This window comes from Telopea speciosissima, chromosome 2, assembly GCF_018873765.1.
Source record: "Telopea speciosissima isolate NSW1024214 ecotype Mountain lineage chromosome 2, Tspe_v1, whole genome shotgun sequence".
Taxonomy (NCBI): Eukaryota; Viridiplantae; Streptophyta; class Magnoliopsida; order Proteales; family Proteaceae; genus Telopea; species Telopea speciosissima.
Genome location: NC_057917.1, coordinates 72,307,050 through 72,319,829, shown reverse-complemented (window position 1 = coordinate 72,319,829; position 12,780 = coordinate 72,307,050). Strand labels below are relative to the sequence as shown.

The 12,780-nt window shown below is 40.0% G+C and overlaps 2 protein-coding genes across 3 annotated transcripts in view; both read left to right on the top strand.

Annotated features, from left to right (window-relative positions):
* LOC122651262 (protein TIC236, chloroplastic) overlaps positions 1 to 1,108 on the top strand; it is a 48,811-nt gene extending 47,703 nt beyond the window's left edge. For both annotated transcript variants that reach the window (XM_043844575.1, XM_043844574.1), the window contains exon 23: positions 854 to 1,108. In XM_043844575.1, coding sequence (XP_043700510.1) covers positions 854 to 1,000 — 147 coding nt within the window. In that variant the 3' untranslated portion in view covers positions 1,001 to 1,108. The remainder of the gene's footprint in view (positions 1 to 853) is intronic.
* A 2,246-nt stretch (positions 1,109 to 3,354) lies between these two features.
* LOC122652615 (alcohol acyl transferase 1 allele RGa) lies at positions 3,355 to 4,875 on the top strand. Its single transcript, XM_043846398.1, has one exon. It carries the CDS (start codon positions 3,433 to 3,435, stop codon positions 4,804 to 4,806), a length of 1,374 nt encoding a protein of 457 aa, XP_043702333.1. The 5' UTR covers positions 3,355 to 3,432; the 3' UTR covers positions 4,807 to 4,875.
* The last annotated feature ends 7,905 nt before the right edge of the window (positions 4,876 to 12,780 follow it).

Here is a 12,780-nt window from a genome sequence, read left to right as displayed (position 1 = left end):
AGAAATTTTATTCATAAAAAATTCAAACTTGGAAAGACAGATCTTTCTCAGAAAGTAAAAAAAATAAAATTAAAACTCCAACCATTCTCCTCATGGATACCACTTTCCATCGGGATCAGCCAGATGCCTTTGAAATTTGGCTTCGGTAGTAGATCAAATTAGAGGTCCCTCAGGCCCTTGCTAAATACCCGGACTGTGTTATTGAATCAGCAGAAGCCACTAGTCAAAGTAATTGTAAAAGGGCATTCAGCTTACCAGAGAAATGGGCTCAGGCCTGCATCAAAGACAGCTGATTCATTCTAATGTGTCTTCTGCTGGGATTGGGTGTCAACTTTCTGGATGACAAATATCATATGAAATTTTCTTCCATATTGTTGATCTATTTAAGTGGCAGAAGAGCAGTTGTATCCATTTTCAACAATAAAAAAAGTAGCACAGCAGTATTGCCTGAATACATTGTTCTCATCTATGAGTGTTTTTGGGCCAGCCATTAACCCAATTGGATTATCCTAAAAAATTCGAGGGAAAAATGTCTTTGAGTCACTGGCATACCATACGCCCCCTCACATTAATTTTTTTTTTCTCTCCTCAAAAACGAGAAAAAAAGAGGTGAGGGGCATAGGGTATGCCAGCAGCTCAGAGAACCCTTGGCCAAAATTCAATCATCATTCTATTTAGCTATCTGGAGAAACATTACAGAATTTTGGTCATTGTCAATCTTTGAATTTGACTTCAGGCCTCCCCATGAAAAAACATAGTTAACCTGGTTATCTTTTGGGATTTTTGGATTTTTTTTAATCTAGTCTGTTGAGCAACATTTGTGTGCATGGCTGCATGCACTTGTGATTTTCAGGCCTCAATTTCAAGACAGATGAAGGACTCTGAGATGGCAATGCAATGGACATTGATTTACCAGCTCACAAGCCGCCTACGTGTACTTTTGCAATCTACTCCATCTAAACGCCTCTTGTTCGAGTATTCTGCTACATCGCAGGATTGATTAATTGCATAGGTTGCCATCGAAGCAGTGAATTCACTTCAGATTAGACATATTCCAAACAGTTGACTTCTGATGTTATGATCACTGAATATAACCAAATGCCCATTCTTTTTTTTGCCTTTTTGTCATTTTCAGTTTTGTTAGAAGAAATTGTATATATATTCTTTGGGGCCAGTGAAGTTGTAATATTGGATATTGTAAATATATATTACTGGTCAACATTCCTCTACCCAGAAATGAAGATCTTGTCCATACTTTGCCAATTAAATTGTGCAAGAAATTTAAACCAGAAATCTGGACGAGTGATGCAGATCAAAGGTGCTCTCAGAAGTAACAGCGTAGACAGTGAACCAGGTCAGTCGACCAGTTTCTAGTTCAATACTGAACCAACTCCCAATCTTGGGGCCTTCTATAGGCTGTTTCTTTATTTATTTCAATTTTAATTCCTTGTAAAGACTGGAATTTTATCTATAAATTCCAGGCCTATTATGACCTATTTTCAGTTTCCTAGTTTGATTAGGAAACTCCTATTCATCCCTTGAAATTTATGTATTTTGATGTAAGGGCTACAGTTCTTCTCCACCATTTTAGTTGATGAATGAAGTTGGCTTTTGCCTCTACAGTTCTTCTCCACCATTCTAAGGTAAGGCTGGTGGGATTCCAGTCCAGGATCAAGTGACAAGCTTGTTTAATATCTTTCTTCCACATTCTTCATTATTTCTCCATCGGATCCAAGTTAGTAGTCATACTCTCTATTTTCTGCACACCTATCGGATTGACATAAGCTTCATGGATTTATTAGTGTTGCTGGACTTATATTTACAATTCTATTAAAAGTTTTGATTCTATTTAGGGACATAATCCTCATGGAATTACTATTACTATGTGTATTGGGCATTGGTCTTTTTTCTGGTTTCTTGTATTCCTACTCAAGACTGAATTTTCTGAAACTTCAAATCCAACCATTGGATTTTAGGTTTGTTTTCACAAAAGGCCATCTGTTTCTGTTCTTAAACTGACTGCAGTTTCAAATTTTAATCTTTGGGTTGATTTCCTGTTTTCCTACTACAAGTCTAATTTTAGTTTAATCTCTACAAGTCTGATCTTAGATATATTTCTGGTTATCATTAGGCTTGTTATTTGGTATTAAAATTAATCTCTAATCTGGTTTGTCTGAATTTTGTCTGAATCTTCTATCGATTCTCGGATTTGAGATTTCTTTCTTCAAGTATGAATCTTTAAAATAGATGAATCCTGATTTCTAATATGATATTCCCACGTCCAATAGTCTTCAACCAGAATTTTGGTTGATCCTGATTCTTTGATTTTCTGAGATAAATAAAGAATAATTGGGTTATAGAATGTGTTCTCGATCCAGATTCTATTCCAAGAATTCATACTAAACACAACATAAATTTCTGTGTAAGCAATAGCATGAAGAAGATAAATTTATCAATGTTACAGATAAAGTAGTCTATCTCCTCTCAACTTCCAGAAGGGGAAAGTAGTTGAACAGTGACATCAGAACACTCCTGGATTGAGAAGGGAGAAGGTGCTTCTTTGTTTAAATCTACAATATAAGGTTTTACAAATTTTTTTCATCAAATTGAACTATTGAATAGCATTAGGAAATATTTACTGCTTTTACTATGCCTATCAATAAACTTGTCATTTTTACCACAAAAAAAAAACTTGTCATACTCATCTCAGAGAGAGATCAAAAGCTGCTTCTGGTTAAAGTTACAAAACTTGACCTGCATTTCAACCTCTACAAAGGCTCTCAAGATCTAGATTTCTATGAATAATTATCACCTCCAATTTGCAGGCACCTTCAATTCCTCTAATAGGGTGGAGTGGACTCCACCTTGGGCAGTGTTTTCGGGCAGGGGGTAGGGTGGTCATTTCTGCCCCCATATGAGGAATTGGAGGGGGGCAGCGAATTGGAGGGGATAAAGATTCAGATTTCTGCCCACTATAATTGAATAACCGTAAATTTACATAACTTAGATACAGATTTCCTCAGAAAAAAGAGTGTCCAAGTTAATAAATTGATATGCAAACATTGCATGAACAAAGCCAACAAAAATTTTTATATACTTTACAATGAATAACATCAATATGAACGCTTATTGTATGAAGTCTAAAATGCCCTTGACACAATTCCAAGAGTCCCATCCAACTACCAGAACCCGTGAATTAAGAAATTCTCTCTTTACCAAAGGCTTCATCTTTTGTTTCAAACTTAGACCATTTTCATAGACATTGAAACCAAATGAAAGATTTGAAAATGAAAAGAGCAAGTCATGACTAAATCCACCACCAACTGCCCAATACCTGTACTTTGTTCTCCTTCCATGTTTAAATGTAAATTCAAACTTAACTTCAAGTAATTCCACCACTCACTAGTCACTACCTCTCTTAATCACTCTTCCATGGCTTCATGGATTGAAGAGCTCCAACTCCCACCCCACCTCAACATCCCTATAACCATAGACAATGTCACTACAGTTACCCCGGCTGGGCCGATTCCGGCCAACTCTGGTGACTGCCTTTACCTCTCAAACCTTGACGATGTGATTGGATCTCGGGTTTTCACCCCAACTGTTTACTTTTATGCATCAAACAGCTTGAATTCTGATCGGAAACCTGTTGGAAAGATTCTACGTGATGCATTAGCAAGCGTCTTAGTTCCTTACTACCCGTTTTCGGGTCGCATCCGGGAGGCCCATAATGGGAAATTGGAGCTCTTTTTTGGACCCAAACAAGGAGCCTTGATTTTGGAAGCCCACTCAGAAATGGCCTTAAGTGACCTTGGTGACCTAACAGTTCCAAACCCTTCCTGGGCTCCATTGATCCACAGGGCCCCAAATGAAGAGGCCTATCAGGTGGTGGACATGCCCTTGGTTATAGCCCAAGTAACAACCTTCACCTGCGGTGGCTTCAGCCTTGGCTTACGCATCTGCCACTGCCTCTGCGACGGTTTAGGTGCTATGCAATTCATATCTGCTTGGGCCAAAACAGCCCGGACCGGCACGGTCGTACCAAGCCCTGTACCATGTTGGGACAGGGAATTTTTCCGGCCCAGGGATATTCCCATGATTAAGTTCCCTCACACCGAGTTCATGAGCATCGACGACGGTTCGACCCTCACCTCAACCCTTTGGAATACTAAACTGGTTCAGAAGTGTTACAGGTTCACCCGGGAGTTTCAGACCGAACTCAAACGGTCAGCCCAACCCGACGATGGTGGCACGTGTACAACCTTCGATGCAATGGCGGCACACGTGTGGAGATCCTGGGTGAAGGCGTTCCAAATAACGCCTCTGGATTACGAGCTTCGGTTAACATTCTCTGTGAACGCTCGACAGAAGCTTAATAATCCGCCGTTAAAAGAAGGGTTTTACGGTAACGTGGTGTGCTTGGCTTGTGTGACCAGAACGGTCTCGCAATTGGTCCAAGGGCGGCTCAAAGAGACGACCCAGTCCGTTACGGAGGCTCGACTCGGCATATCTGAGGAGTATGTGAGGTCAATGGTGGACTACATTGAGGTGAACCGACCAAGAAGGCTTGAGTTTGGGGGGAAGTTGACGATCACGCAGTGGACAAGGTTCTCCATGTACGAGTCGGCCGATTTTGGGTGGAACCGCCCGGTTTATGCCGGTCCGATAGATATAACCCCAACGCCACAGGTCTGCGTGCTTCTACCGGAGTGTGGTCAGAATTGCAGTGTTGATATGGTGGTGTGTATTTGCCTTCCAGACTCGGCTTCCGATAGATTTAGAGAGTTCTTATATCAAATTGACTAAAAGCACCAGGCCATAGACATGTAAGACCCTCTGATTGGACCTAGGAGGGGTATTTGTGACCATACACAATAAAGTCACACTAAAGTTAAAGTCGGTGAAGGAATACTTAGCCCTCTTTTGGCCAATTTATAATGGTCAGTTTTTAATATGAATACTGAAAATTTATTTAAGGGAGTACTTGAATGGCTGAAGGACACCTCTATAGGTATGTTTAGAATTTGATATTTTCTTTCAATTGTGATGTTTTATTTTCAAAATTTATTTAATGTAGTCTGTTCTGTCTTGCTTGGTTTGGCCCCTTGTCGATAATTCTAGTATTAAGAAATTGGGGAAAAGAACACTATATGGTTGTGTGGCCTACGTGGCTCCTGTGCTTGGACATGGAAACATGAGAAACTACCATGCTAGCCTCATGGAAAGGCAAAATCCTACCTAGGGCGATGCTAGCACGCGCTTCGTCGTTCCCATTGGCTAGAGGGCATGTGTAGGCTTTAAAAGCCCAGGCAACGATCTCTTCACCTATATAATTATTTAATACAAGGATAAAAAAAATTTTCAAAAAATTGAAAGTCCTTTTAATGTAGCCATTAATGCACTTTTATGTGAAATGAAAATATTTGGCCACATTTGAAAAAAAAGAAGTATATTATACATTTTTTTTTTTTTTGGGGTAGAAAGAGCAATGCATTGAAAAGAAACGGGTTACAAACTGTTCCCCATAATTGGGGCTACAGAGAAACAGGGATCGGAATTGGGCCAGACAGTCCTACCTGAAACAAACTGAGCCCTCCTGGCTAGGGTATCTGCTAACTGGTTTGCAGCCCTAAGAATACAAATAAACTGGTACATATTGAAGTAAGAGGCCAAGTGCCTTAAATCATCAATGATTGGCTGAATGGTCAAAGGGGGTAGTTTCTTGTCATTTTGTAAGCATGAGAAGGTATATGGGTCGGAGGCTGCGTACATGGTGTTCGACGCATTATCACGGAGGACGAAACCCAGACCGTTGCGGTCAGTTAAGGGGTTGAGAGAGGCGTCACAGTTTATCTTGATGTAGTCTGGTGGAGGAGGGGACCACACGGCTTCAGTAGAGGGAGGGTGGTGGGTAGTAGGGGCTGGTTGCAGAGGGGTTCCGGCATCAATGAACTCTTTGCAGGCCTGTTGAGCTGCTTGTATGACTTGGACCGGTGTCCAATCTTTTCTACCAAAGATAAGGTCATTTCATGCCACCCAAAGTGTCACGCCCCCATCCCAACAAGGGATAAAATACATTATAAGGGGTGACTAGGACAACGCTTGTCATCCTACTAAGCTGCCAGGATCACTGACACAGTGTCCCAACGCACAGTCATAACTAATATTAAAATAATATAATATCAGAGTGCGGAAAGGGAAATATTACATTCCAAATGATCAGTAGTTTTGCGGAAGCGTATAAAATCAATAGTTATAAGATGATCAAAGCCTAGATGATAAATACTGTAGTTAATCCATTTTTCATTACCATCTAATAATGATTAACAAGGGTATAACAGTAAATGTTTTTACATGGGCCTACGCTCTAAAATAAACAAAAGGGGAACAAGTCCCAAGAATTCTCACGGCCCGTAGGCGCAATCGTCACAAGGACACCCGTTGCCATGTTCCTCTAACACAGCTTCCGGCTCCTCCGTACCTGCATCATAATCTAAAAATTGTGTACACGAGGGGGTTAGCTCTCCACTGAGCCAGTGAGGGGATGGGGATGCACAAACACACAATTCACATAGTCCAATGATGCATGCATATGTTAAGTAAATTTTTCACCTAACATCACAACTAAGTCAGAGGTATATGCTACTGTGACAACTCGGGAGACACTGTGGGTCACTTAACTTATCGCCACAATGAAACCTCAATTGTCACCTGGGACCTACGCCGATCGAAGCCTCCAAGACCACTCAGTGGCAGACCCCTGATAACCAATACTACCATGACTGGCCTCTCCCACCTCCACGTAATCCGGTGTGCGATTACCCAACACCTAAACCCCTGTTGGTAAGGGTCGTAGCATAAGGGTGTAAAATCCTAGCCACGACTACATGCAAGTCCTATCGTCCCGAGAGGTAATCCGGCGCATCAACTTTTCATCCGGTTTAGTGCCCGATTACAAGACGGCACCGGCGCATACAATTCAACATGATATTCAGCATAATTTCTTCATAATTATATATATTATCCGGGGTTCGGACCGCACCCACCCACAGAGACCCATCAAAGTAAAGCATCTCCAATTTACATCATAACATTCATATATAAAATATGCAATATGCACAAGCATGCTTAATAATTTATAATGATGACATAATATACAATGCAATAATAATATCAAGCCCAAACAACCAAACCCACTCACAACGTATACGCCAAGCACCAAGATTATCAGTTGTCGCCTCGATCAAGCAATAAGCCACAAGATGAATATATTAACCTAAACAAAGAGTGAAATAAGGTTAAACGAGCGAAGGGAAAGGATCCCCAAAAGGTCTTCCATAAACACTTAAGTATAAGGTTTTAGAAACAAAGTGGTTGCAGGAGTGGTTTCATGCCCAAATTCTGCAACCACATGCAAATCCTAGGAAACCAGGGGTTCAGGACAGTTTTAGTCAAGGTCGGTTGCAGATGTGGTTTCGTAAAACTCGAAACCGAATGTAAATCCTAGGAAACCAGGGGTTCGGAGTTTAGTCAAGGTCGGTTGCGAGATGTGGTTTAAACGAAACCGAGTGTAAATCCTAGGAAACCAGGGGTTCGGGACGTTTAGTCAAGGTCGATTGCAGATGTGGTTTCAGAAAACTGAAACCGAGTGTAAATCCTAGCTTCACAGGGGCCTTCTCAGGGAGGTAATTTCAGGGTGGTTTCTTGCTGGTCCGAAACCACATGTAAATCCTAGCTAACCAGGGGCTTAGGAAGGTCTCTGCCAAGGGTGGTTGCAGGTGTGGTTTCTCAGGTCCGAAACCACATGTAAATCCTAGCTAACCAGGGGCTTAGGAAGGTCTCTGCCAAGGGTGGTTGCAGGTGTGGTTTCTCAGGTCTGAAACCACATGTAAAATCACATACCTGCAGAACCGAAAATTGAAAGGTTTCTCACTAGGGATTCATTTTGCAAGGGATTTAAAGGTAGGGAGGCTTCAAGAAAGCTTCCTCCTAGGTCCATTAGGGTTCTAAGACCTCATTAGGCCCATGTAATCCCATGGATTTAAGAGGAAAAACAAAGAGAACCTAAATTAGGACATAATAGGGTAGAAACCTTAAATTTCTTAAATGGAAAGAGATTACTTAGGCTTAGGGCTTGTAATGGAGTGAAATAGCTCTACCATAGTCTAGGTTTAGAGGTTCCATCGATTCCTTGGGTTCCAAGAGAACCCTAGGTCGAATCTCTCCCATTTCCCAAACCTCAAAACTCAAAATAGATGAAGAGATGTGGGTTTCAATGGCTTACCTTCCCCAATGTAGAAAAGCTCCACGTAGAGGGCTCCACAAGGTGAGATTCCAAGCCTTCAACCAAGCTTTTCCATTCCTCCTTCTCCTTTTCTCCTTCCTTCTTTCTTCTTTCCTTCTTTCTTCTTTCTTCTTTCTCCTTTCTCTCCTCTTTCTCTCCTCCACGATTTAGGTTAGATGGGAGAAGAAATGAAAATGAATGCTTCTCCCCCCCCCCCCTTTGTCTTATTTATAGAAAATGGGCTTGGGTCCTTTAAGTTAAATGGGTCAAATAGCTAAATGGGTACTTTAAGTTAAATGGGTCAAGAGTTAAATGGGTGGATCCAAGATAAATGGGTCATTAGGCCAAATGGGTAGTTTAAGTTAAATGGGTCAAGAGGGCTTAATGGGTTGACCCATGGTCTTATTTAGGGTAAAGGAATGGGTTAACCCATCTTTGGGTCAAATAAGGTCAAATGGGCCCTCAAGTTGAATGGGCCTCTTAACTAAATGGGTCTGCCCACAGGTTTCAAATAGAAAAGAACCCACTTGGGGATGGGTCCATCCACCATGGGATTATAAGCCCATCACACGCTCCCTTAAATAAATGGGACCCACAAATAGAATATTCCCAACTCAACTAAAATAGCCCGGGCGGTCTAAATCTTGATCCGTACTTCGAGGGCATCGAGGAAAAGGGTAAATAAATAAAATTAAGGGCTAGAACCTACTATTTCCTTATTATGGTTTGTCCCCCATGACCCCGAATAGTTTCCTCCACAGGTAAACCCGCACTGTGGTCAATAATTTTGTAGCTGGGTTTGACCACCAGTGAGAACAGCTCATCAGCATACGTGGCCGTGATAACCACACGTCACGGGAAAGAAATAATAATTAATTATGATCCGGGGTGCGGGTATAACACAAAGGTACCAACCAACAAAGGAGCAGAGAGAAGACAGGTTCTTGGCTCTTTCCTTCCTCAATGTAGAAAACGAAGCGCAATTGGTGATCCATTTGCTGATCTTGGCTCCTTCAAGACAAAAAAATAAAGTCACAAATTTTTTGACACCTTAAAATGTGATGAAAATCCTTTTATTTAATGAGTCATTACAAAACCAAAGGTCCAACCCAATTTGTGATGTGGGAATTTTAAATTAAGATGGATAGGTAGAGTTTACTTGTATCCATGTATTTTCAATAGGGGTACCCCTCCACCCTCTTTCTACCTTCTTCCATAGTTAATTTTGATGAATGGGACACCTTAAACCGGTTGGTCTGATCGATTCGAATCATACTTGATCGATCTTTCACCTCTTAGGGCCAAGCCTGAAGTCATCAATTACATTAATTGGTACTCAAAGCCAAGACCTTGAGTGATTAATAATCGCTTACTTGGTTACCAGTCTTTAATTGGATTTGATTAATTGGTTTCTTTGACAGTTCTTAATCGGTTGGGTTTCGGGTAAATTTGTACATTCGGTCCTAATTGGTCGATCTATCAAATTAATCAGGTTGGACCAATACCCATCAATTAATAAAAAAACTAACTATATATCGTGTGGTCTAGGAAATGACACCCCTAACCCTTCGAGGCTTCCACTCGCAACGATTGTTACACTTCGGGGGTTCAACTGGTAGTTGGTTTTGGTCGGGCATAATCAATCCCTATCAATTTAAGGTTTTGCCCGTTTAGGTAATCGGGCCTTTTAGGCTAGTACATGGACATGGTTCTATTTAGTAAGTCGTTTACTGATCCATATAAGGCTTAAGATAATTGGGCCGGGCCTTTTAAACCTCAGTCCAATCCCGAGTCCTCTTAGCTAGGCCCAGGCCCATCCTAACCCTGATTCAAGGCCTAAAAAATCAACCCTAATCCGTCCTCAGGGTTGGGCCTGATTGATCTTAATTGGCCTTAATCATGGGGCAGGGAAAGGGAGAGATGCATGAGTTGTACTAGATCGGAGAGAAAATTAACAATGTTATATAAATATATTAAATCACTTCTTATTTTCATATATAATATATTTTATAACAAAAAGTATATGACATTTAAAATTTATAATATATTTATTTCATTAATATATATTTTATAGTATAACTTAAAACAGGATTAGATCTCGCTCGGTCCAAAACCTTAACATTGGTTCAACCTGATCCGCCCTCAAGTTTACAGTATCTCAACTTAGGCCTTGGGCTCAGGGTGAATACGGGCCGACAAGGCCAAATTTGCAACCCCTATTATTTACCCTAATATGTTATTCCTATGAGAAAGAGTAGAAAGTCTATAACACGATGATTAAGACACGTGTTGATGACCCTAGATTGGATATTGAAGTGAGATTAGAAAATATGGATCTTCTTTATTACTAAATTCTTTTTAGTATTCTTTTAAGATGGGAGTGACATGGCAGAGAGAGAGAGAGAGAGAAAAGTTCGGACTCATATATGTAATGTAGGGGGAATTAAGGAAAGAATAATAGGTTAAACTTGTCCTAAAAGTATAATAACTTCTTCTTAGTCATCAGTAAAATCCTAATTCTAATAAGAATAGGATATTATGTTGCTTAATTATATTTGTGCCCAAACCTCTGTCTCTCTCTCAACTCTGCACAGCTCTATATATAAACACAGTACAAGAATCGTATCTCACTTCACTTCACTACCCGCTAGCTTGTTCAATCAGATCGATAATAACAATATTAAGGTCGTTATGAACAATTTCAGTACTACTTCTGCTGATCAAAGTTCATTCATGATGAACAACACCAACTATTATGATTACTATGAATATCTACTTCTTCTGTTGCAGTTTTTCCCTGATGATCATGATCTTCTGCACCAGATTTATTATCTTGACGATCATTATCAACCACTACAGCAGCAACAGCAGTTCTCGTTTTTTGAATCTGATGATTCGGAAAACCCGAACCCAAACAGTGATGATGATGATGATGATGATGAGGATGAGAGTGATCAGCCTCTAGATCATAACTGGGAGTTACAGTTCTCCTTCTTATTTGAATCTGATACGGAATCCTCAATACACAGTGATGATGACATGAAGCAGCTTGTAGATCAGAACTCGGAGTTGCAGTTCTCCTTCTTATTTGAATCTGATGATGCGGAAACCTCAATAATAAGCACTGATGATGAGAGTGATCAGCATGCAGACCAGAACTCGCATTACTTCTCGTTTTTTGTTAATGAGGTAGTGAACTTTTAATTAGTACTTTTTAATTAATTTCTTCATTTTTTTTCTTGTAATTTTTTTTTATTTATTTGTTTTCCAATCTCATCATACGTACTTAATTACTCATATCTCTAATTAACTTGTTATTTGTTATTTATTAGTACTTCTTTTTTATTTGTTATTTATTTACTTTTATATATGTTTGTCTGCTAATTAAACTGTGTTTTTGCTTGATATTTCATAGGTACTGGACCTTTCGTCTCTGTCCGCCTTCAGAATCTCAACATATTAATCCGTAAGGTCTTTTGACCATGTATATATCCATGATTCTAAGCCCTGCTAAATCAATGAAAAACATTACATTCTGGTTTATAACTATTTCTTTGTTAGGGATTTATGTACGACGATGCTTCATCAAATAGGGGGGGTATTTTTGTCATTTTGATGGGGGCGAACGTTTGTTTGTCCCCCCATTCAATGTTAAAACCAGAACTCGGGTAATGGTTGTGTATGGTATGTGAAAAGTAAGGGTGTGAATTGCAAATTGAAATTATTTCTCAAAATCGAAACCAACCATTTAAAATCAGAATCAGAGTCCATAATCTGTTTATTAATTGATTCGGTTTTCGCCAAATGGATTTCTTTATTCTTAAATTGAAATTCAAATCATATCAAATCTGGCCTTAGGAATCGATCCATCCCATACAATTTGAAATATAAAGAAAATGACTAGGATTCGGCCAATCCGGTTTTGATTTAGATTTTTTTTTATAATTGGGATTGGTGTCAGTTGATTCACCAATATCCGATTCCCAATTCTTGAAACCATGCTTACGAGATGTTCTCCAAAGTATTATGCAAGCAGAGGTTCAGTTTGGGCCATGGAAGATCATCATCAGATAGACTTAGTGGCAACACGATTAGTGGTACCAATATCGTATTGGTTGATACATATCAATAGCACCAATGCCCACGATATCAGTGCAGTGTATCAATTCATACTAAAGAGCAAAATGATCTAAAAAGTGCTATTTTTTTTATTTTTTTTTTTCTGAGGGGGAGGAGGGAGAAAGAACACCACCCAGTCGCACAGTATACGCCGCCCCTATGCTCAAACACAAGGGTGAGTGAAATGACTATCGCACCCCTGGTCATTTCAATCTTTTCAGGGGGTGTGGTGGTCATTACGTACACCCCTCTGTCGTATGGGTGGTGTGTGCTGCACAATCGGGTGGCGTACTCTCAAAATATGAAACAAAACCATCTCGATATCGTGATTTAAATCCTTAGGTGGTATGGTAAGTCTTTTATCATAGATTCATAGG